The 23,431-nt window shown below is 42.0% G+C and overlaps 1 protein-coding gene across 2 annotated transcripts in view; it reads right to left on the reverse strand.

Annotated features, from left to right (window-relative positions):
* The window catches only part of MMS19 (MMS19 homolog, cytosolic iron-sulfur assembly component), a 33,852-nt gene that overhangs the window by 8,326 nt on the left and 2,095 nt on the right, over positions 1–23,431 (reverse strand). For both annotated transcript variants that reach the window (XM_049645503.1, XM_049645502.1), the window contains exons 2-12: positions 11,354–11,402; positions 9,441–9,541; positions 8,437–8,522; positions 7,980–8,054; positions 7,509–7,578; positions 6,812–6,940; positions 6,660–6,721; positions 1,781–1,867; positions 1,263–1,337; positions 785–862; positions 114–252 (exon numbers count right to left, since the gene is read on the reverse strand). In XM_049645503.1, coding sequence (XP_049501460.1) covers positions 114–252; positions 785–862; positions 1,263–1,337; positions 1,781–1,867; positions 6,660–6,721; positions 6,812–6,940; positions 7,509–7,578; positions 7,980–8,054; positions 8,437–8,522; positions 9,441–9,541; positions 11,354–11,402 — 951 coding nt within the window. The remainder of the gene's footprint in view (positions 1–113; positions 253–784; positions 863–1,262; positions 1,338–1,780; positions 1,868–6,659; positions 6,722–6,811; positions 6,941–7,508; positions 7,579–7,979; positions 8,055–8,436; positions 8,523–9,440; positions 9,542–11,353; positions 11,403–23,431) is intronic.

The raw sequence follows: 23,431 nt of genomic DNA on the forward strand, positions 1-23,431 counted from the left end.
GCTCCAGCACCCAAGTCACTGAACACGGGGGGCTACTCATGAAAGGTCACTGGCCTTAAGAAACTCCTTTCTATTGTACTCAACCCCTTTTCTGGCTGCCATGGTCCCATTACCCTGTAGAATGTTGCTAAGGAAGGAGTCAAGGAGGTCCTCGGCATCAGCCCTCAGCACAGAGCGAGACAAACACGCAGTCAGGGAGTGGAGGGCTGCCAGGCCATCCGCCTCCACCCGCTCACTTGCCGTCTGGAACACCTGTCAGGGAGGGATCCCATGGCTACTGAGGTGAGCCTGCACCAGGTGAGAGCCCACCCACCCACTGCCTATTTCCTTTGGGGAGTGGGGTTTGAGAACCTTTAGGGTACAGCCATAGAAATTAACCCTTCAAGTGAGTTTCTTCTCAATGGGTGTATTCTCACCAAGTCCTTGGTCTCACTAGAATTGATACACATACTTTTTGAGAAACAGGATACCAACTTTGAGCAGGGGCTGTTGGGATCCCCTTTCCCGAGTCTCTTCTTCTCCCATCTTATTCAGTATGGTGCCAGATGCACCATGACCTGTGCTCCTTACCATAGAAGGACAGGAAGTGGGCACTATGCAAAGGTGATCATGTGCCATCATCAAACAGCTGACCCTTTCCCTTGTCATTCAACCAGAAGTATGCCCACTTACTGGCTTGCTGAATAACCAGGCCAACAACAGGGAAAAGGACAGGCTGTGTTATTTCCCGTCACGTCCGGCAACTGGGAGTTAACAGTAGTGAGTTTATCTAATAAACACTCACCTCTCTGCGGATAGAAGCCCAAAGGCTGGGGAGGAAGTCTTTCAGTTCCTTCTGTCCGTACACAGCACAGCAAGCATTCTGCCAAGGAAAGCGCAGGCATCAGCTATCTACACAATCAGACTTCCGAGGACATGCAGGCACCTCAGTAGAATGGCACCTGAAGGAGCATGGCTCTCAGCAATAGAACCAGCAGGATTTCACAAAAGTCGTATCCAGGTCACAGAAAAATGGAAGTTCATCCTGACTGATGGAAAACAAGCATAGAGTTCAGCCTTTCCTCAGCTGCCACTCAGTTACTATGGGACCAGACAGTTATGTAGCTGGTGCGGGGGATTGCTTTAGGCCAACATATAAGCCCAGATTCTGGTTATTCCTCTCATGAAGGCCACTGGATTATGTTCCCTGGCTCTCTGCTATATTCATTAGCGCCCCTGAATTGTCTAGACAGCTGGACCCTGGGAAGAAAGAAACCACTCACCAGAGTCTGCAGAGAATCCAGCTTGGCACTCAGAATCTCAGAATCTACTTTCTCAATCAGCAGGGGCAGCAGGAACTGTGGGAGAGAAGGAAGAAGTGAAGTCTGAGATGGGTAGTGTTGTAGCAATGCCAAGGCCAACTATGTCTTTACTGCCACCAGTCCCCGGCGTAGGACCTACATCAGAGAATTACAGTTGAATCAGGAGTTGTGACTGTAAACCAACCTTCCTGCCAACCTGTGGCCAGACTCCCGATTAACCTGAAAAGTGGGCTAGTTGGCAACACTACAAGATTTCAAAAGAGAGCACCATATAGGGACTGGATTATTTTAAACAAAGAGATGGTAAAGTTTTCTACTCTGAAGGTCTGAAGATACTTGCCACACAAGCCTTAAGACATTTGCGGGAATGCCATACCCTAAAATGTATACTGGATCTTTCTTTTTCCCATACTCTTACTATTCTTTCTTCAGAGCCTTCTTTGGGCTGAGGCTACATACCTAACCTTGGCTAGACCCACCTCAGCAAATCGCGGTGTAGAAGCCAGCACAGCTCGAAGACTCAGGATGAGGTCTTCTCTCTGGATACCGTGGGGATCATTAGGTGGCTGGAAAAGGGAAAAGGGCCATGGGTTTGCACAGCTCTTCAGACCACCCTTGGATACAGGATTCAACCTGGCAACCCTACAGAATAGGGTGATATTTATACCCAATCCGGCAGAATAGTGTGATAGAAGGCCCCAGCAGAAAGACATGCTTACTCTCACATGTTCCTCCTTGGGAATTTCTATCTGTTGAGCATTTATGTTCTATCTGATCTATCATCTCATCATTTGAGAGACAAACACCTCAACTTTCTGGTATGTTACTTTCTTCTTTGTATATATCCTATGACTGTATGTTAGAAGACATTGTTTTCCCTTTAAGATATATATACTTTTAAAACTGTAATTGTTTTGAAGATAGGGTTTATGTTTTTAAATTTTTTAATGTTTATTTATTTTTGACAGACAGAGCATGAGCAGGAGAGGGGTAGAGAGAGAGTAAGACACAGAATCCAAAGCAGGTTCCAGGCTCTAAGCTGTCAGCACAGAGCCCAACATGGGGCTCGAACCCACGAACCAGGAGATCATGACCTAAGCCAAAGTCAGTCACTTAACTGACTGAGCCACCCAGGGGCCCCGGATTTATGATCTTTTTTCTCCTGCTTAATAAGGTACATTTTTCTGTGGTATTATTCTTTCATAACATTAGGTTTTGTGACTGTTACTATTTCATTGTGTAGTTGAGCCACAATTTATTTAAATAATTCCCCTTTGATGGACATTTCTATTTTTTCATTCTTATAAAAAAGGCATAATTCTCTCAACATAAAAAGCATTGATGGTTTCTGTGTCAAAAAGCCAGTCTGAAGACGTGTATCAGATTTTCTTTTTCCTCTTTAGAAACAAACACCAAAAATACAGCAAAAGGATTTTAAGACATAAAGCTATAGGTGCCTGGGTAGCTCAGTCAGTTAAGCATCCGACTTTGGCTCAGGTCATGATCTTGCAGTTTGTGGGTTTGAGCCCCGTGTCAGGCTCTGCACTGACAGCTCAGAGACTGGAGCCTGCTTCAGATTCTGTATCTCCCTCTCTTTCTGCCCCTCCTGCGCTTGTGTGTGCGCTCATGCTCTAAGATAAATACATAAACATTAAAAAAAAAAAGGGGGCGCCTGGGTGGCTCAGTCGGTTGGGCGGCCGACTTCGGCTCAGGTCATGATCTCATGGTCCGTGAGTTTGAGCCCCGCGTCGGGCTCTGTGCTGAGAGCTCAGAGCCTGGAGCCTGTTTCGGATTCTGTGTCTCCCTCTCTCTCTGACCTTCCTCCATTCATGCTCTGTCTCTGTGTCTAAAATGAATAAACATTAAAAAAAAAACCAAAAAAACAAAAACAAAAGACATAAAGCTAGAGGCACCTGTCTGGCTCAGTTGGTACAGCATGTGACTCTTGGATCTTAGGGTCATAAGTTCAAGCCCCATGCTGGGTGTAGAGATTATTTAAAAATAATAATAATTAAAAATTAAAAATAATTAAAACAACAAGACATAAAGCTAAAGGTTGAGGAAAATAGGTTAAGAGATGTTAGCAATAAAATTTCAGAAGCTAAAAAGAAGAAGGATAAGAAAATGACTTAACAGGGCCAAGACAACAGTCTGAATCCTCAGTAGTCTTGGGAAAAGCCTACTCAAAAAGCTTTGCAACTGGCAGTACCAGGTGCCTTTGGAATTGGGAGTGGGGTTAGAGAACCACCTAGATTGCTTCCTAGCTCCTCCCTTTCTTCAGCAGAATCTGGATGTTTAATTCTCTGGAGAGGGTAAGACAGAGGTCCCTAATCTTGGAGATGTAGGTGCAGCAGTGGGCCTGGGAAAATAGGGTACCTGATCCAAGAGGAAGGATAAAGGAATCCTGAGGATGATGGTAAAGGAAGATTCAATATCTACTTTGCATAACGAGTAGGAAGCAACCAGTTGAGACTATATGGATGGCCAAGTTAAGAATGGTTTTTAGGGGTGCCTGGGTGGCTCAGTCGGTTAAGCGGCCGACTTCGGCTCAGGTCATGATCTCGCGGTCCATGGGTTCAAGCCCCGCGTCGGGCTCTGTGCTGACGGCTCGGAGCATGGAGCCTGTTTCAGATTCTCTTCTCTGACCCTCCCCTGTTCATGCTCTCTCTCTGTCTCAAAAATAAATAAATGTTAAAAAAAAAAAAAAGAAAAAAGAATGGTTTTTACATTTTTTTCCTTTTAATTCCAATGTGGTTAACATACAATGTTAAATTAGTTTCAAGTGTACAATATAGTGATACAACAATTCTATATAATACTCAGTGCTCATCAAGATAAGTGTACTCTTAATCCCCTGGTTTTTACATTTTTAAATAGTTGGGGGAAAAAAAAAACCCAAAAGAATAATATCTTGTGACATATGAAAACTATATGAAATTTAAATTTCCATGTCTATAAAGTTTTATTGCTATACACTGTACCACACTCCAGTGTCTACGGCCATTTTTGTTAGAACAGCAGCATTGAACAGTTGTGACAGAAATGATAGTCTGGAAAGCCTAAAATAGTCACTATCTGGTCCTTTACAAAAAAAAAAGTTTGCCCAGCCCTGCTTCTAGAGTGAGTGTACATGCATAGTGAAAATCAAGGGAACCATCACTTATGCTGATGTGATCCACTATGATGATGCAAAGACCATAAAGCATATTTCTGATACAATAAACTAAAATAAACAGATTTAAAAAACAACAAAAAGAATATTTCTTTAAAAAAATTTTTTTTAATGTTTATTCATTTTTTGAAAGACAGAGGGAGGCAGAGCACAAGCAGGGGTGGGGCGGAGAGAGAGGGGGACATAGAATCCAAAGCAGGCTCCAGGCTCTGAGCTGTCAGCACAGAGCCCGACACAGGGCTCGAACTCACCAATGGCGAGATCATGACCCGAGCCGAAGCCAGACGCTCAACCAACTTAGCCACCCCAGGTGCCCCCCACCCCGAAAATATTTCTGATAGAAATAGTTACCCTAAAGCCAGGTGTCTCTCATTTTAATTGACAAGAGCTTTCTGCTTCCCATACAGACCGTAGTGCAGAAGAACATACAAAATTCTGCTTGAGGAGCACCTGGCTAGCTTAGTAGGTAGAGTATGTGACTCTTAATCTTGGGGTTGTGAATTCAAGCCCCACGTTGGGTGTAAAGCTTCTTAAAAAAAAAATCTACACAAACGAGAAATTCTATCATTATAACTTTTTTGTGTGTGTAGAATATCCGAGAAAATACATAAGCAGTTGGAGCAGTTGGGGGCAATGATCATCTTTAAAAGGAAAATGGGTGGTTGGCAGCAAAGGGGCTTCACTCTCTATCTTTTAAATGCTGAATCATGTTCACTCTATTACATTTCAGAAAAATGAATGACATACTCTTTCCTGCCCCAAATTATAAATGCATATATTCCAGCAATTCCACTTTTAGGAATTTATGCTACTGTTCTACCCACATATATATGTGAAATGATACATGTACGGGATATGTAAGTTGCAGCGTTGTCTGTAACAATGTAAGATTAGCAAGAACCTTTATCCTATAGAGGACCAGTGAAATTAATTAGGTATTTCCATTGAAAGGAATACTACACACCCATAAAAAATAAAGAGCTAACTTATATACTGTTATGGAACACTCTCCAGGATATACTAAGTGAAAAAGGCCAAGTACAGGAAAAGTGCATACATACACTGCCATCGGTGGGGGGAGGGGAGCATTTGCTTACGTTATGGATGAAAAAGTTCTGTAAGATACAGACCTAATTGATAAAATGGTTGACAACAAAGAAAGAAATGGTGGTTGATACATTTTTCACCCTTTTGCACCTTTTAGGTTTTGGATAATATGAATGTATAATTTTTTCAAAACAAACACAAAATAAAGCAAAAAAAGAGAAACCTGGTGGCCTAACAAAGAGCTTTCAAGATTTCAAAGGCATAACAAGTTCTTGTAAGTTAGAAAGTGACACTAATTACAAAAGAGATGAAGAGAAATTCAGGAGAGGTGGTCCTAAGGACCATGGTGTCAACTGGAATAAGCTGGTAAGCAATTCCCCACAGCAAAGATGGCTGTGTAACTTTAAAGGCAGTAAGAGTCAGTACTCAGATGTTAGTTGGTATGCTGTCATAGAACTTTCATTTCTTCAAAACCACTAATGCTTGCAGTACACATATGCATGCATACCCATACAATGAGGAGATCCTGAATTTTTGGAAATAGAAGGGAAATCAAGATGCAGAGCAGGAGGAAGGTCCAAGGGGGTCATGGTCAGAGCATGCTGTGTATACTACACTGAACTGTGTGTCTTCTTTGTTTTGTCAATTTTGTTTCTTTTGCCTGAGATCACCCCTCAGACTCCAGGATCAGATCCTCATTCCTTAGAAACCAACTGAAATCTCATCTCATCTGTGAAGTCATTTCCTGCCTATTCTAGCTCACAATGAACTCAGTCTTTTCTGAACAATTAGAACGCCACTTGTTTTGGTCCATAATCTCATATTGTTACTTAAATGTTTTAGCCTTCAAGGGCAGGAACCATGTTTTACAATCCTGTAGCCCTTGGAACTACGTACATTGTTAAGGAGCTTAAGGAGCCCCCAAATACCCGCTGAATTGACTCCCTCCTCTGATGGCCAATGCTTCTTCATTCCCAGTTTACTAAAATGTAAGTTCACAAAGGCACAGATTGTCTCCTTTGTTCACTGCTGTGTCCTCAGTGCCTAGAACTGGACCTGACTCACAGGAGGTACTCAATGAATATTTGAATGAATCAATGAATGAACAAATGAACAAATGAATAAAAGGTGCTACTTACAGGGGTAAAATCAATAGGGAAGTAACAAGACGTCACTTCAAACAACTCCTCCACAAAGGGTCCTAAGGTAACAGAGAGACAATGAGGTCAACTTACAATTTTCACTCATCTGACAAGCCCCAACCAGCTAATTCAAGTTTACAAGGGCGTACCCAGACTATAGTCCCTAGAGATGAGGTCATGGACGATGCGGAAAGCCACCAGAAGATTTCGCGGATCCTTTTCCCCATCCATCACCTGGATGAAGCCAAAGGTGAAGTCAGCTCCTAGGCCCTTCAGCTCTGGGGAGGAGAGAACAGGTCACTATCCTCCCTCAAGACAGAAAGCTGGGCTTTCTTCTGGCTTGTGTTTTCCCTCTACTATCATTGTCCCACCTTTGCTGCTTCCCAGAGCAGACTCTTTTTGTTTTCCTATTCTGAGAGAGTGCATAGTGAAGAAGAGATACGCAATATATAACCATTCGAGGTAAGAGGTTTTTTTGGTTAAGTTTATTTTGAGAGAGAGAGCATGAGTGGGGAAGGGGCAGAGAGAGAGGGAGAGAGAGAATCCCAAGCAAGTTCCTCTAACAGCGTGAAGCCTCAGCAGGCTCCATCTCAGGAAGCTAAAATCAAGAGTCCACACTTAACCTACTGAGCCACCCAGGCGCCCCCTTGAGGTAAGAATTTAAAACATCGGTCCATACCCTATCCTTCCTTTACTGGGGAGTGAGTGGACCCCTCCCAGTTTTCCTTCATTCTTTTCAGAATATGGGCTCTCCTATATGACTACCAAGCTAAACACGAGTCCTGGTAATGGGGGGAAAAGGGATGTGCTCGCTTTTCAGACTTGCCAAAGAACCCTGCCTTTTACCTTCTTCCCGGGTTCGCATGAAGTTGGTGATGATACTGTAGACTGTGTGTCGGTCCACCTGAGGCAGGGACTTGGGGTGAGAGAGACCAGAGGTAAAGAAAGTACTCAAAGAATACCTAAGCTGACAAAATTACTTCCTGCTTCACAATCTCTAGGTGGACAGTGCTCTTTATACTAGCATAAGAACCTAAGAAGAAATGCAGAGAAAGGCTATGGCTATTGGACTACCAGTTATAACAGGGGAGCCAATAACCAAAACCTGTCTGCTTTACTTTCTTTAGGTTTAAGAGGATGCAGGTCAGACATAATTGCATGGCTCCTTCTCCTTATATAGTAGCAAGGACTAGCATTTAAACATGGTCAGGGATCTGAAAAAGTTCAGGACTTAGAAGGCAGTATTTTTTGCTACCTAATCCTAGTTATGTCAAGGCTGAGAGACAGCAGAATACGAAAGTGACCGTTATCACTCACCTGGACGTGGACCTCCTGGAAGATGGCTTTAAGTACAGAGACAGCCAGCCCTGGGGGCAGGGCCACACACAGACTCTGGGGGAGAAGAGGAAATGTGTGAGTACTGAGGGAATTCTAGCCTTCAAGATAGAATCCCCAAAACAGGCCTAATTAGCTACAGTGGGAATCACAACATCCAGGTTCAGGAAAAAGCGCTAAGAGTGAGAAACATGGTCCCTTTTCTCGAGTTGATTAGTTCTCTACAGCTCTTTCCACTCTGGTTCTGAATTCCAGTCCCCCCAAAATACCTGTAATCTCTAGACTAAAAACAGAAGTGAAACTGGCTGACACTAGTTTATTCCCCACTTGGGCATCTGCTCCTCATGATGTGGGAGTCTCATGCCCAAAACACAAGGACAGAATTCACTGGAAAAGGGCTCCTGCAAACACAGTATGTAATGAAAAAAGGAGAACTCACAAGTGCCCTCAAACCTTGCAGGACAGATGGGATCACAAAATGATGATCCTTCAGCCGGTTCTCATAGAATAGGATCAGGTGGACCACTGCACAAACCAGAAATGCAGCCATTATTTTACACAGGCTCCTTCCCAAACTTTGTAAAGGCTGTTCCTGTTTGGGCTTTACTACAAATTTTCTCCTCCACTAAGAGATATGTCCCATGCCCTCCCATTTGAGGGTGCCTTGATCAGTCAAGAAAATAGGTGAACACCTTTTATTATCAATTCTCACATAGGTCCGCATTTGAACCCACTTACAACCCCAGAACTTCCTTTCTATAGAACCAGAATGGGCAAACTTTCTCAAAGGGCCAGATAGTAAATATTTTAGGCTTGTAGGACATAGTATTGGTCACAACTACTCCACTCTGCTCAACTTGGCCGCTGTAACACAAAAGCAGCATAAACAAGGTAAATAAATGGTTGTGGCTATACGCTAACAAAACATTATTAATAAAAACAGGCTGTAGTTTGCCCACTACTATGCTATAAAGGATAAAAAATGTCTAAGGAGGGGCGTCTGGTAGCTCAGTCAGTTAAAAGTGTCTGATTCTTGATTTCGGTGCAGATCATGATCTCACAGTTCCTGGGATCAAGACTGCCTCCGGCTCTGAGCTGACAGCATGGAGCCTGCTTGGGATTCTCTCTCTGCCTTTCTCTCTCTGCCCTTCCCCCGCTCACGCTCTCTCTTTCTCTCAAAATAGACAAACGGTAATAAATAAACTTTAAGATAAATAAATGAATAATGTCTAAGGCTACATTTTAAATCCCCGTGTCTTCAGCCTCAATACTTATCTCTCTGCCACATATACCAGTGAGGAATGAAGATACTGAATTAGTGGTTCACAGATTCCTTATGCCCTCCCTTTTCTCTTCCCTCCCTATAAAGTTGGCTTGAATAGACAAGGAAGGAAGCCTTGGCTCAGCAATCTGGGAAGATATTCCTACTAGCGATGCCAGTACCTTCCTTCTCCAGGAGCAAGGAGTGACACTGGAGTAGCACCTGTGACAGAAGCTGGATTCCTCGTGCCCGAGTTCGGGGTTCTGGATTCTCTAGAGATGACCTGGGGAAAGTAGGATATAGAGAGCTTGACATAACCCTGTTGAAACTTTTGAAGGCATAAATATTTTGAAAGTAGTCACACTCACCCCCTGGGCATGGAATCCAGCCCAGGAAAGGTGTTCTGTAGGTACTTAGCATTACAGATAACAGTAAAGCCAGAGTCTAAACAGCCAATTCCCAGATTGATCTGGCATTCATTAGAGGCTCATCTGACACCACCACCAACAGAAGTATCCATCTCCAGGCGCTGATTGGGCATTTGGCTTATTCTTATATGATAGTGACCTTCCTCTGAAACAGAGCTTAGCAGCTACCCACAGGGCTCAACAGATCATGGGCAGCTGCAACTTCTACCCAAACAGGAGAATAAATATATTACTGCTAAGAAAAAAAGTGCTGAGAGCAACCAAGATCTTAGGCCGGGGTGGGTAGGTGGCGGGAATCTTTATAACTGCAAGTTTACAAAGTAAGATGGTCAGAATAAATGTTTTAACTATTTAGGATTACTGAATTGGAAAACCTGGACTGAGGCAATAAGGTAACTTATCTTCAGAATAGGTCTTATAGAGATTACATTTAAACATACTTGAAGAAATCTAAGCAAGTTAATGGAGGAAGTAGATTTCTGAAGGAGAAATGACTAGGACATTTGACTGAAATCTCAAGGATAAGGGTGTCTATACCTAGGGGTAAAGGGAAAAAATAAAATCACTCTTGACAGGAATAGAATAGGATCTTGTCGAAAGGCCCTGTTAAGAAGTGGAAAACTTGGTGTTTAAAATTAGACCAAGGCACACAAGTGTTCATATCAGCATTATTTAGAATACCCCAAATTTGGAAACAACCCTGATATCCACCACCTGATGAATGGTTAAACAAAATGTGAGATATTCATGTAACAGATTATTCTTCAGCAAAAAATGAAACACTATCGAAAGCCATAACAGGGATAAACTGAAAACATATACTAATGGGCATCAGGTTTCTGAGGTAATGAAAATGTTCAAAAATTGACTGAGGGTTGTATAAATCTGTGAATACACAAAAAGTGATGAACTTTGTGACATATGAATTACATCTCAATAAAGTCATTTTTTTTTTAAATGGACCAAGGCCACACATGAGTAGAAAGGCCAAATGGTCTCTCATGTGGGAGAGAGACATAATAGCGACCTACATTCCACCTCACCCTCCCAGTTTTCTAGTTTTCTGCTTCAGAAAACAAGCTGGCTGAGACAGTTAACCTTTGCAAATAAAACGTCAATTTAGATGGTCTACCAAGTATGAAATAGGAGAAAAGCAGCAACAGACAAGCACATACTCCCTCTGGTGCCTGGATATCTGGTTTTAACACTGATCTTCCAGCTGTTTCCTCAGACCTTTTCCTATAGTGAGGATCTGGTGCAGGGTCAGCTTCCTGCAAATCCCCAGGCAGGGCCCACGAAAGGTCTGAATCAGATCCACACTGACTAGAATCCCATGGGGCAGGTAGGTCTTTAAGAGGCACAGGAGGAATCCCAGCTCTAATTAAATAACAGTTGATGGCCTTCAACCACCCATCTCACTCCAAACTTGTGGGCTGATCCAGGAACTTCCAACCCTTCCTCCCTTAGGAACTTAAGTCAGGTGGCATCAAACTTGTTTCAGGAGAAACACAGGCTTACACTGAGGCAGAGAGGAAAGGAGGGTACTGGGCCACAGCAGGAGAAATTCAGGACCAGTCAGGTCCAGGAAAGCAGCAGTGTACAACACAACCTTTTCAGAGTGCACAGGCAGGGCTGGGAGAAGGGAGCTCTATGGCACGGGCTCTTACCCAAGGGCTTCCACCACTTGTAACACTGTATAGCTTCCAGATTTCACATCTAGAGGAAACAAAAGAAAAAAATATAAACCCAGTCCCAGTATTGAAAGGATCTAATTACCAATGTTTCCTGCCTACCCTAGGGTTTGTACCTTGGGGCACCCTAGAGCCCCTTCTACGTAAGAGGTATTACTGTAACACTTCAAACATGCAGCTTCAATTATAGAAATTGAAAAGGAAATAAACATAGCGTTTGTAGATAATGACTGTATACCTAGAAAATCCAGAAGAAATAACTGAAGAAATATTACAAATAAAATAATTCACAGGACTCCTGGGTGTCTCAGTCAGTTAAGTGTCTAACTTCAGCTCAGGTCATGATCTCACGGGGTTCATGAGTTCAAGCTCCAAGTTGGGCTCTCTGCTGTCAGCACAGAGCCCACTTTGGATCCTCTGTATCCTTTGTCTCTGTGTCTCTCTGCCCCTCCCCTGCTCATGCACTCCCTCTCTCTCTCAAAAATTAATAAACATTAAAAAATAATTTATTAGCTGAGTACAAAATTAGTATTATGAAATTAAGAACCTTCACATATACATATATACACAAAATGCCCTGTAAAATGATACAAAGGAAAAAAGATCCTATTTATAATAGAAAAAAAAAGGGGGAGGGAAAAATACCTGGATATAAACTTAACAAAAAATGTGAAGAACTGAATAGTGAAAAACTTTAAAGCACCAGTGAGGAGCACAAAAGAAAATGTGAACAAATAGGCATGCCATATTCATGAAAGACTCAAGAAAACAGATCTCCCAAATTAATCTATAATTTTAAGCAATCTCTATGAAAATACCAGAATTTTTATTTTGGGGGGAACTAGATAAACTTATTCTAAAGTTAAAATGCAAAAAAAAAAAAAAAAACAAACCCACATAATTAGGCAAATTTTGAAAAAGAACAATGGGGGAGGGAGGGAAGGTAGACTTTACAGATATTAAAAAATTGTTATAGGGGCGCCTGGATGGCTTAGTCGATTAAGTGTCCGACTTCAGCTCAGATCATGATCTCATGGTTCATGAGCCTCACGCTGGGCTCTGTGCTAAGAGCTCAGAGCCTGGAGCCTGCTTCAAATTCTGTCTCCCTCTCTTTGCCACCCACCCTCCTGCCTCCCTACTTGTGCTCTCTCTCAAAAAAAATAAAACATTAAAAAAAAATTTAACATGCCACAAACAAACATTAAAAAAAAATTGTTATGGGGTGCGAGGGTGGCTCAGTCGGTTAAGTGTCTGACTCAGGCCATGACCTTATGGTTTGTGAGTTTGAGCCCCACATCTGGCTTCTAGCTGCTCCCCGCCCCCCCATTCGGGCTCCACGCTAAAAGTGTGGAGCCTGCTTGGGATTCTCTCTCTGCTCCTCTGCAACTTGCACATTCTCGCTCTCAAAATAAACTTTAAAAAATTGTTTCAAAGTCACAATAATAAATTTGTGTATACTTTTTTTAGTGTGTACTTTTGAATATACTTGAAGATTTCTAGAATAAAAGTAAAAAAACAAAAAAACAACCAGCATAGTATGAGTTCATATTTTTAAACAAAGAAATCAATGGTATAGGAATAGTAGAGAAAGTCCAGAAAGAAATACAAATGCATATGAGATGATTATTTTTAAAATTTCAATTAATGGCAAAACTAGACTACTCAATAAACAGTGATGGAATGATTGGGTAAATATTTGGGAAAAAAAGTCTTGACTTTGAATCTTTCATCAAAGTAAACTTTTCAAATGGATTAAAGAAAAAGACATGAGAAAATTCCTAAGTATAAACTAACATTATCAGAAGCCATTGAAAAAAAAAAAAAAAAAAGACTGGTTAGGGGCGCCTGGGTGGATAGCTCAGTTGGTTAAGCATCTGACTCTTGATTTTGGCTTAGGTCATGATCTCACAGGTTGTGAATTCACTGTCTGCAATGACAGTGTGGAGCTTGCTTGGGATTCTCCTTCTCTCTCCTTCTCTCTGCCCCTCCCACTCCCATGCTTGTGCTCTCTCAAAATACATAAACATTTGAAAAAAAGATTGGTTAAAATCAGCTACATTAAAAAATTGGATTTTCTGCAGGACAAAAACAAACAAAAAACATCATTAAGACAAACTAGAGGGGCGCCTGGGTGGCTCAGTCGGTTAAATGTCCAACTTCAGCTCAGGTCACGATCTCACGGTTCATGGGTTCGAGCCCCATGGTTCATGGGTTCAAGCCCCACATTGGGCTCTGTGCTGACAGCTCAGAGCCTGGAGCCTGCTTTGGATTCTGTGTCTCCCTCTCCCTCTGCTCCTCTCCCACTCATGCTCTGTCTCTCTCTCAAAAATAAACATTAAAAAAATAATTAAAAAAAAAAGACAAACTAGAAAAACATATTTGTAATTCTTACAACATAGGGCTTTTTTTAACCAACACATAAAGCTCCTACAAATCAATGAGAAAAAGATCAACAACCGATTTAAAAATGGGCAATACCTTGGGGCACCTGGGTGGCTTAGTCGATTAAGCATCCGACTTTGCCTTAGGCCATTATCTCACAGTTTGTGAGTTCTAACCCCCTTGTCAGGCTTTGTGCTGACAGCTCAGAGCCTGGAGCCTGTTTCAGATTCTGTGTCTCCTTCTCTCTCTGCCCCTCCCCCACTCCTGCTCTGTCCCTCTCCCTCAACAATAAATAAATGCACATTAAACAAAATTTTTTTTAACATGGGCAAAACCAAAAGAATGAACAGGCATTCTACAGAAGATACTCATATTCACAACAGAAATACAAACTAAACTATATGAAAGTCTTATTTTTAACATACTAGATTGGTAAAAATAGAAAATAACTTTGTAACACACCTATGTTTGGTGATGGTATGCAGAAATAGGCACTCTTACACATTACAAGTGGAGTATAAATTGGTACAACCCCTTTATGGAAGGCAATTTGACAATATGTTTAATAAAAATTACAAGTGTATATATGTTTTAATTCAGTGAATCTTCTCAAAATTTATCCTATATCCTTGTAAAAGTAAAAAATAGTGCATACTACACACATACACACACACACACACACGCTGATAATGGGACATGATCTAAAATCCAGACAATGTACAAAAATAATATATACAATACTAAGTGCACAGCATTGTTTTTAAGGGGAAGGAAGGTTTCTATTTGCATTTATTTATTTCTCCAGAAGATAAAAGGAACTAATATTGGTTGTCTCCAAGGAAGGACACTGGATGGCTAGGGGGTTGAGAGGTAGACTTAAAAAAAAAAAAAAAAAAGATGTTTTATTGTGAAATAATTTTAGAGTTAGAGATTAGCATTAATGTATTACTATTAAACTCTAGACTGTATTTAGATTTTACCAGTTTTTCCACTAATGTCATTTTTCTGTTTCAGGATCCAATTAAGGATACCACATTGCAATTAGCCATCATGAATCCTTGGTCTCCTCTGGTCTGTGAAAGTTTCTCAGTCTTGTCCTTAAGGACCTCGATATCCTAAAGCACTTTATAGAATGTCCCCCAATTTGGGGTTTGATGTTTTCCTATTGCTTAGACTGGGGTCATGGGTTTTGAGAAGAATAGCACAGAGGCGAAGTATCCTTCTCATCATATCATATCAATCATACCAGGGGCACAAGGTATCAATATGACTTATTTATCATTGGTGATTTTATTTTATTTCATTATTATTATTTTTTAATGTTTATTTATTTTTGAGGGAGACAGAGCAAGCAGGGGAGGGACAGAGAGAGAGGGAGACACAGAATCCAAAGCAGGTTCCAGGCTCCAAGCTGTCAGTGCAGAGCTTGACGTGGGGCTTGAAGTCACAAACTGTGAGATCACAACCTGAGCCGAAGTTGGATGCTCAAATTACTTGTCGAAGGTAATATCAGCCAGTTCTGTGAACTACAGAAGTACTATTTTTCCTTTCCCATACTATCTTCTTTAGAAGATTCAAGGGGGAGGCAGAGATTAACCTCCACTTCCTAGAAAGGAATATATCTATCGACCTATCTATATTATATGGAATTGTTCTGTAAGGAAGATTCATTTCTTCTTTCCCCTTTATTTATTCAGTCATTTATTTTACAGCAGCATAGACTCATGTACATTTATTTTACACTTCAGGTTATAATCCAATACTAGGTTATTTTGCTGTTCAAGTTGTTCTATCTTTGGCTGCAGGGAGCTTTTTTAGATTGGCTCCTGTCTTTTTGACTTGTCCCATCCATCCATCCATCCATCCATTTATTTTTTATTATTTTTTTAACGTTTATTTATTTTTGAGACAGAGAGAGACAGAGCATGAACGGGGGAAGGTCAGAGAGAGAGGGAGACACGGAATCCGAAACAGGCTCCAGGCTCTGAGCTGTTGGCACGGAGCCCGATGCGGGGCTCCAACTCACGGACCGCGAGATCATGACCTGAGCTGAAGTCGGACGCCCAACCAACTGAGACACCCAGGCGCCCCCATCCATTTATTTTTTAAAGTTTATTTAGTTATTTTGAGCCGGGGAAGGGAGGGCATGAACAGGAGAGGGGCAGAGAGGGAGAATCCCAAGCAGGCTCTGCGCTGTCAGCATAGAGCCAGATGTGGGGCTCTATCTTATCAATCGTGAGGGCATGACCTGAAGGGAGATCAAGAGTGGATACTTAACCAACTGACTGAGCCACCCAGGCACCCCATTTATTTATTTTTTATAAAGTTTTATTAGAGCACAGCCAGCTCATTACTGGTTTTTAAATTTTATTTATTTATTTATTTAATATATTTATTTCTGAGAGAGAGAGAGAGAGCACAAGCAGGGGAGGGGCAGAGAGAGCAGGAGAGAATCCTAAGCAGGCTCTGCACCTTCAGCGCAGAGCCTTAAACTGTTAGATCATGACCTGAGCCAACACCAAGAGTCAGATGCTTAGCCAACTGACCCATGCAGGCACCCCTTAACGATTTTAAGAAATCTCTACACCCAGCGTGGGGTATGAACTCACAACTCCAAGAACAAGAGTTTCACACTTCACCGACTAAGCCATCAGGTGCCCCTGTTTTAAGTCATCTCTATACCTAGTGTGGGGCTTGAACTCATGACCTCAAGATCAAGAGTCACATGCTCCTGGGGGTGCCTGGGTGGCTCAGTTGGTTAAGTATCCAACTCTTGATACTCAGGCCAGCTTAGGTCATGACCTCATGGTTGGTGAGTTAGAGCCCCACATCAGGCTCTGTTCTGACAGCACAGAGCCTGCTTCAGATCCTGTCTTCCTCTCCCTCTGCCCCTCCTCTGCATTCTCTCTCTCTCTCTGTCGTTCAAAAATAAATAAACATTAAAAAAAAGGGTGGGGGGCGCCTGGGTGGCTCAGTCAGTAGAGCGTCCAACTTTGTCTCAGGTCATGAACTTGCGATTTGTAAGTCTGAGCCCTGCATCGGACTCTGTGCTGACAGCTCAGAGCCTGGAGCCTGCTTCAGATTCTGTGTCTCCCTCTCTCTCTCTCTGTTCCTCCCTGATACACTCTGTCTCTCTCTCAAAAATAAATAAGGAATAAAAATAAATTTAAAAAAAAAAAGTCATATGCTTTACCAACTGAGCCAGCCAGGCACCACATCGTTTCACTTTTTAAGTACTTTCTTTTTTAGCACTACAAAATACTATAGGCTCATCCTGTAATTTCTCTATCTGAGCCCTAGAATCAGCCTTTTCTCTGAGAAACCCTGATTCTTTTTACTGGAGAATGCTATTACCAACCAAGATCTGGGTATAGCTGTGCTTGCTGCTATTGGGATACCACTGCTCCTAGGCCCCACTTAGGTGGGAGACACAGATGTCCCAAGGAGAGCTGGGAAACACATATGTACGTATTAACCCATATATATATGTACATGTATATCTTTAATTATTTTTCTATCTGTATATATCAAACTAAACATGGGGCACCTGGGTGGCTTAGTCAGTTAAGCCTCTGACTGTTGGTTTTGGCTCAGATCATGATTTCATGGTTCATGAGTTCGAGCCCCACATCAGGCTCTGCACTGATGGTGTGGAGCCTGCTTGGGAGTCTCTCTCTCTCCTTCTCCCTGCCCCTCCCCCATTGTGCTGTCTCGGTCTCTCTCAAAATAAATAAACAAACTTAAAAAGAAAAACACCTAAATATAAGGTCATGTTAAAGTCTCCAGCTATAATCCAGGACCACAGGGTCCATTCTAGCCTCTCTCCTTGTTGTTTGTAATTTGTTTCTCTGACAGTGAGAAATCTGGTTCCCATTATCTACCACTTATTATTTTTTCAATCCTAGTATAGCTACAAATTACTTTCCAAATTGTCAACTTCTGTGAGAAACAGATTTATAAAAGCCAAGTGTGTTTATGTACAGTTTTGTCTTTTTTTTTTTAAGTTTATTTATTTATTTTGAGAGAGAACATGAGCAGGAGAGGGGCAGATATAAAGAATCCCAAGCAGGCTCCACACTGTCAGCCCAGAGCCTGACACAGGTCTTGAACCCACAAACCATGAGATCATGACCTGAACCAAAACCAAGAGTTGGATACTTAACCAACTGAGCCACCCAGGCACCCCTGGACAATTCTGTCTTTAGTCTCCAGACAAAATACTGTTTTACCAAATCACTTAGATCAGCTCCCTCCTCCCTTTAGTGAGGACACATCATATACTAGTAATACAGTAGATTCATTTGTCACTGTCTACATTCTTTTTTTTTTATTTAAAAAAAAATTTTTTTTTAATGTTTATTTATTATTGAGACAGAGAGAGACACAGCATGAGCAGGGAGAGAGAGGGAGACACAGAATGTGAAACAGGCTCCAGGCTCTGAGCTGTCAGCACAGAGCCCGACGCGGGGCTCAAACTCACGAACCGTGAGATCATGACCTGAGCCAAAGTCGGACGCTTAACCGACTGAGCCACCCAGGCACCCCTCACTGTCTACATTCTATCTTGAGATGGAAGGGAGGTTTTTCTCCATGTATCCTTTTGTACCTTTTAAATGTTGTACCATGTCAATATATTACTTATTTTAAAAATACATTTCTAACAGCACAATAGTAATTCACACAGATCTACCAGAAGCTTCTTAGGATATATTCTCAAGGAAGAAACAGAGAGTAAAATCTTAGCAATCTTCCTAAGGGTTTGGTTACCACAGAGGAGTTCTAGCTCCATCAGGAAATTACTTGCAGCAGCCTGTTCTGGGTCTCCAACCCACCTACCTCTAAAAGTCAGACCTAATAGGTTAGCATTCACCAACACTAGACTTTAGCTAGAGTGAAAAAGCGGCTTGAGTAAACTCCTAAACTTCCAGTTCCCCTTAAATTTGTGGTCTCAGCAACAGGGGTGAGTAGAACTAGATAAAGGCTCACTCTGGTCCTAGAGTAAGAAGTCCAAAATGCCTGAGAAAAGGAGCCCTCTAGTCAGGATTCATAGCTCGTGACTGGCACCAATTTAGACATCAGGCACTCTTAGCCCTACTCGTGCCAGGATGTGGAAGGCCCAGCTGCTGCCCCTGTTCCTGAGAAAGAGCCAAGTGAAAAAATGTCCAGGCTGTAGGGTGGGGGAAGGGACAGCAGCCAGACTAACAGGACAGACCAAGGAACTGACAGTTAGGCTCTGTACCTCATTCCTTAATGGCAACACTGAAGTGAACAGAGATACTCATTTCTGGGTTATACACTATAAAAGAGTATTACACAGTTTGGGAAGGTGGAAAAGAGTACCTTTTTGGAACCTCTTGGTCAAAGACCAGGTAACTCTGCTAAAAACCCCATCTAAACACTAATTTCAGTGGTGGCCACAGAGGGAGCATTTGTGCACAGGACGCTCTAGAGGACTGATTACTGTTACTAGCAAAGACCATCACTGAACCATCATTCTTCTTCAGCAAGAAAATCAAAGTCCCCTGGGAATGCTGGGCTATGGTCTAACGTTGGAAATACCTGAAGTGCTATAAGACAGAGACCTGCCTAATAAGCCCCATTCAGTTGCCTCTAATTTTTTTCATTTAAAAAAAGGGTCTAATTTATATACAGCAAAATGTACAGATATTAACAGTATAATTTGATGAGTTTAAGCAAAAGTATACCTTGAGTAACCAACATCCCAATCAAGATGTGGAATATTTCCAGCAATGGACAAAGTTCTCTCATGCCCCTTACCAGTCAATTCCCTCTCCTATAGGTTGCCTCAAGTTTCATAAATAAAAAAGACTTCTTCACCATGAGTATACAGCATTATGAAACTGGCTGTTTTACAATTACAAATAGACACCCATTGGCATGTGATTCCTTGAATTCCAGTTATGGGTGAACTCTCCTGGCAGAGCCCTTTGGTCTTCATACTTTTCACAAGGATCTTATCTTGAATTAATGCAGCACAAACATAAAGAAACGTGAAGTATAAAACTAATACAAAATTAGAAAAAATGAAAAGATGTTACTTATATAAGCTTTACAGCTATTATACAATAAGAAATAAGAGTAAGGAAAATGGTGAGTACAGTGGCAAAAAGCTAGAATCAGTATTTTGAGGGTGTTTTCACAAACATAACTAAACCTAACATTTTATTCTAGTTTTGTCGAGTCTACCTCAGAAATGTCTTTTAAATAAGACTCTTCCTTTCCATTCCTTTAACCAGACTATATAGAGACAACCTTCAAAACAGTCCTCCACTTTTTGGTGTGCTGAAAATGTTCTAGAATTTTTAGATAGTTGCAATGATTGCAGAACATTGTGAATGTACTAAAAGTCAATTAATTGTACACTTAAAATGGTTAAAGAGGTTACCTCAATTTTCTTAAAAGCCCTTTCCTAAGGGCACCTGGATGGCTCAGTCGGTTAAGTGTCAACTCCTGGTTTCAGCTCAGGTCATGATCTCCCGGTTCATGGGTTCAAGTGCCACACTGGGCTCTGAGCTGGCAGCCTGGAGCCTGCTTGGGATTCTCTCTCTTTCTCTCTCTGCCCCTTACCACTTGCGCGCTCTCTCTCTCTCTCTCAGAATGAGTAAACTTTAAAAAAATAAAAAGCCTTACAAAAATGTTTACGTACTTATTTTGAGAGAGAGAGTGCTAGCAGGGGACCGGGGGGGGGGGCGGGGGGGGGGGGCAGGAGCAGAGAAAGGTAAAGAGAGAATCCCAAGCAGGCTCCATGCTGTCAGCACAGAGCCAGACATGGGCTTGATTACATGAACCCAGAGATCAGGACCTGAGCCAAAACTAGAGTCGGACACTTAACCGACTGAGCAACCCAGGTGCCCCTTAAAAAAAGCCATTTAATCCATCCACACTCTATCTAGAATTACCTCCCTAAAATGCAGAATTACTTCCCTGCCCACCAGTCTCTTTTGCTCCTTACTGCCTAAGACCTGACTCCTTGGCTTGATGTCCTTCACACTTTAGCCCTCAAAGCCCCTCTAGCCTCACCTTTAATCATGACTCCTATCATTCACTCACATGTCCCAATTTATCAAGCTCTTCCATATCCTTAATCCTGTAAATATTCCCTTGGTTTGAAGTGCCTCCTTCCTGTCAAAATTCAACCCTTCAAGATCCAGCTCAAATTACTCCCTTTCATGTTTCTCCACAATTCTTTAACAAAATTGTCATGTGTGCTTGTTTTATTTATTCAATATTTATTAAGCACCTATTACAAATCAGGTACTGGGGTTAGGGCTGGAGACAGAAAAAGAGACAGGGAGCTTTTAAGGAGTCCACAGTCTTGTTGGGGCAGAAAGACCTTTAAAACAATCACAGTGAGGGGCGCCTGGGTGGCTCGGTAGGTTGGGCGTCCAACTTTGGCTCAGGTCATGATCTCACGTCCGTGGGTTCGGGCCCCGCGTCGGGCTCTGTGCTGACAGCTCGGAGCCTGGAGCCTGTTTCGGATTCTGTGTCTCCCTCTCTCTCTGACCCTCCCCCGTTCATGCTCTGTCTCTCTCTGTCTTGGAGGTAGATGAACGTTAAAAAAAAAAAAAAAAAAGAATTAAAAAAAAAAAAACAATCACAGTGTAACACGCTCAGTGTTGCCATAGTGATATAAACAGAGACTGAGTTAGCATAAGAAAGGAGTAAAATTCCTGGGTTTATGAACCATCCATCACTAATGTTTTAACATTGTAAGTTTTCCCAAACGAACACTACCTGAATCCGGAAGTATCATTAATCATGCACTCGGACTCCTGGGATAAAAGAAAAGCTATTAAGCGGCTAATTTTCCTAAAGGTAGTCTCACTGGCATTAAGGAAAAACAAATGTTAAGTTCTTTTCCCTACATTAAGTAGGCTTAAGTTTTTCCAATGTGTCCAAGACTTACTCTCTAAAAATGGACCTACTAGCACCTCCGAACTACCCACACTTCCCTCAGCAGGGCACCAGTTCATATGGAGCACTGAGCAGTCATCAAAGGAGTATTTATATGAGACTGACAGAATGTACAATCAGACCTCTGTCTGATGGAGTTGCAGCCTCTTGAGAATCTGGAGGAGCAACCAATGGAGGAAGGGGGAAGGATGTGAAGGAGCAGTAGAGAGAAAAATCCCAATCAGGACTCAGTTTCAATCAAGCTGAGGATGCCATAAACATTTCTCAGAACTGTTTTACTGTTGTTTAACAATCTTTTGGTTTCAGGAATAGTGGTCTCCCACAAAAGTGGGAAAATACAATACAAAAAGACTGAAAAGAAAGAAAATCCAAATAACTGAAAGGAAGAAAATTTATATCCATAACACACTTCAAAATCAGCTTCCTTTCCAACCTCCATTTTTGAACAAAGGACTTCTCCTTTGTTCATCCTCAGGCTCAAAAGCTTGGGGTCATCATAGAGTCCTCACTCTCCTTCAACTGTAACTAGTTAGGCCTCAAATTCCACAGATTCTTCCTTCAACATCTCTCATTCCATTCACTTACACAGTTTTTTACTGCATACTTAGTTATGCTAGTCTCCAGGAGACTTGGGTGGTAGGTATAGGATAGGACGTGGAAATATATACAGAAACAGCTACTACACAAGTCTGCTAATAACTGCTAATAAATGAGTGTCTGAGAAATAAATACCACAAAGATTTTGAAATGTGAGATGATGTCTGGCTGGAGTAATCAGGAAATGCTTGGGGGGCAGGCAGTAAGCACTCAAGCCGACCTTGAATCCGAGGTCTAACTTTGATCAGATGGAGCTAGTGAAAGGAACTGGGAAGGAAAGCATTCAGGGAATAGCAAATCCAGGTGGCTGCCAGGCACCAAAGGTCCAGGAGGAGTGGTAAGAGTAAGGGCTGGGGCCAAGTAGTGCAACCTTTGAATGCTAGCATAAGAAGTCTTTAAGCCTTAACCTACCGGTTCATTTCTCTGCCACCTACTTTCATCAGGAACTTCACTGCAAAGGTGCAAAACAAAGTTGGTGGTAGCTGTCTTTGTGATCATAGGGTGTCATGGAACAGGCTGCTGCTGTGAGTGGCTGAACAGAAAGCTGGTCTCTTTAGTGCTAACAAAACTAGACTCAGGCTGGATTAGAAAGCACATCTAATTTTGGGAAGGTTTCAAAACCCTGTCAGCCTTCAACAACATTAACCAGGGCTGTGATCTCAGATTGAGAATACCAATTTAATCCTTCTCAAATTTGCCTTCATTATATGACTCCCCTGCTCAAGGATCTACGATGAGTTGTATTACCTACAATAGGTCATTCAAATCCCTCTGCCTGGAATCCAAGGTTATGCATAATCCAACCCCACCAAACCTTTCCAAACTTATCTGTTACTATCAACCTCCTTTCCTAGTCAGTAGGGCTAAATTACAACAGGGCTAGTGTTACAGTCTTAGTAGAGCTGAGTTACATTTAAAGTACATAATAGTTAAGGCCATTTTTTTAAAGCATAAAAAATATAAATTTTAGGGGCATCTGGGTGGCTCAATCGGTTGAGCATCCAACTCTTGATTTCAGCTCAGGTCATGATCCCAGGGTAGTGGCATCAAGCCCGGTGTCAGGCCCCATGCCAAGTGTGGAGCCCGCTTAAGACTCTCGCTCCCTCTGCCTTTCTCTCTTGCTCGTGTGCTCTCTCTCTT

Source organism: Panthera uncia, chromosome D2 (assembly GCF_023721935.1).
Source record: "Panthera uncia isolate 11264 chromosome D2, Puncia_PCG_1.0, whole genome shotgun sequence".
Lineage (NCBI taxonomy): Eukaryota > Metazoa > Chordata > Mammalia > Carnivora > Felidae > Panthera > Panthera uncia.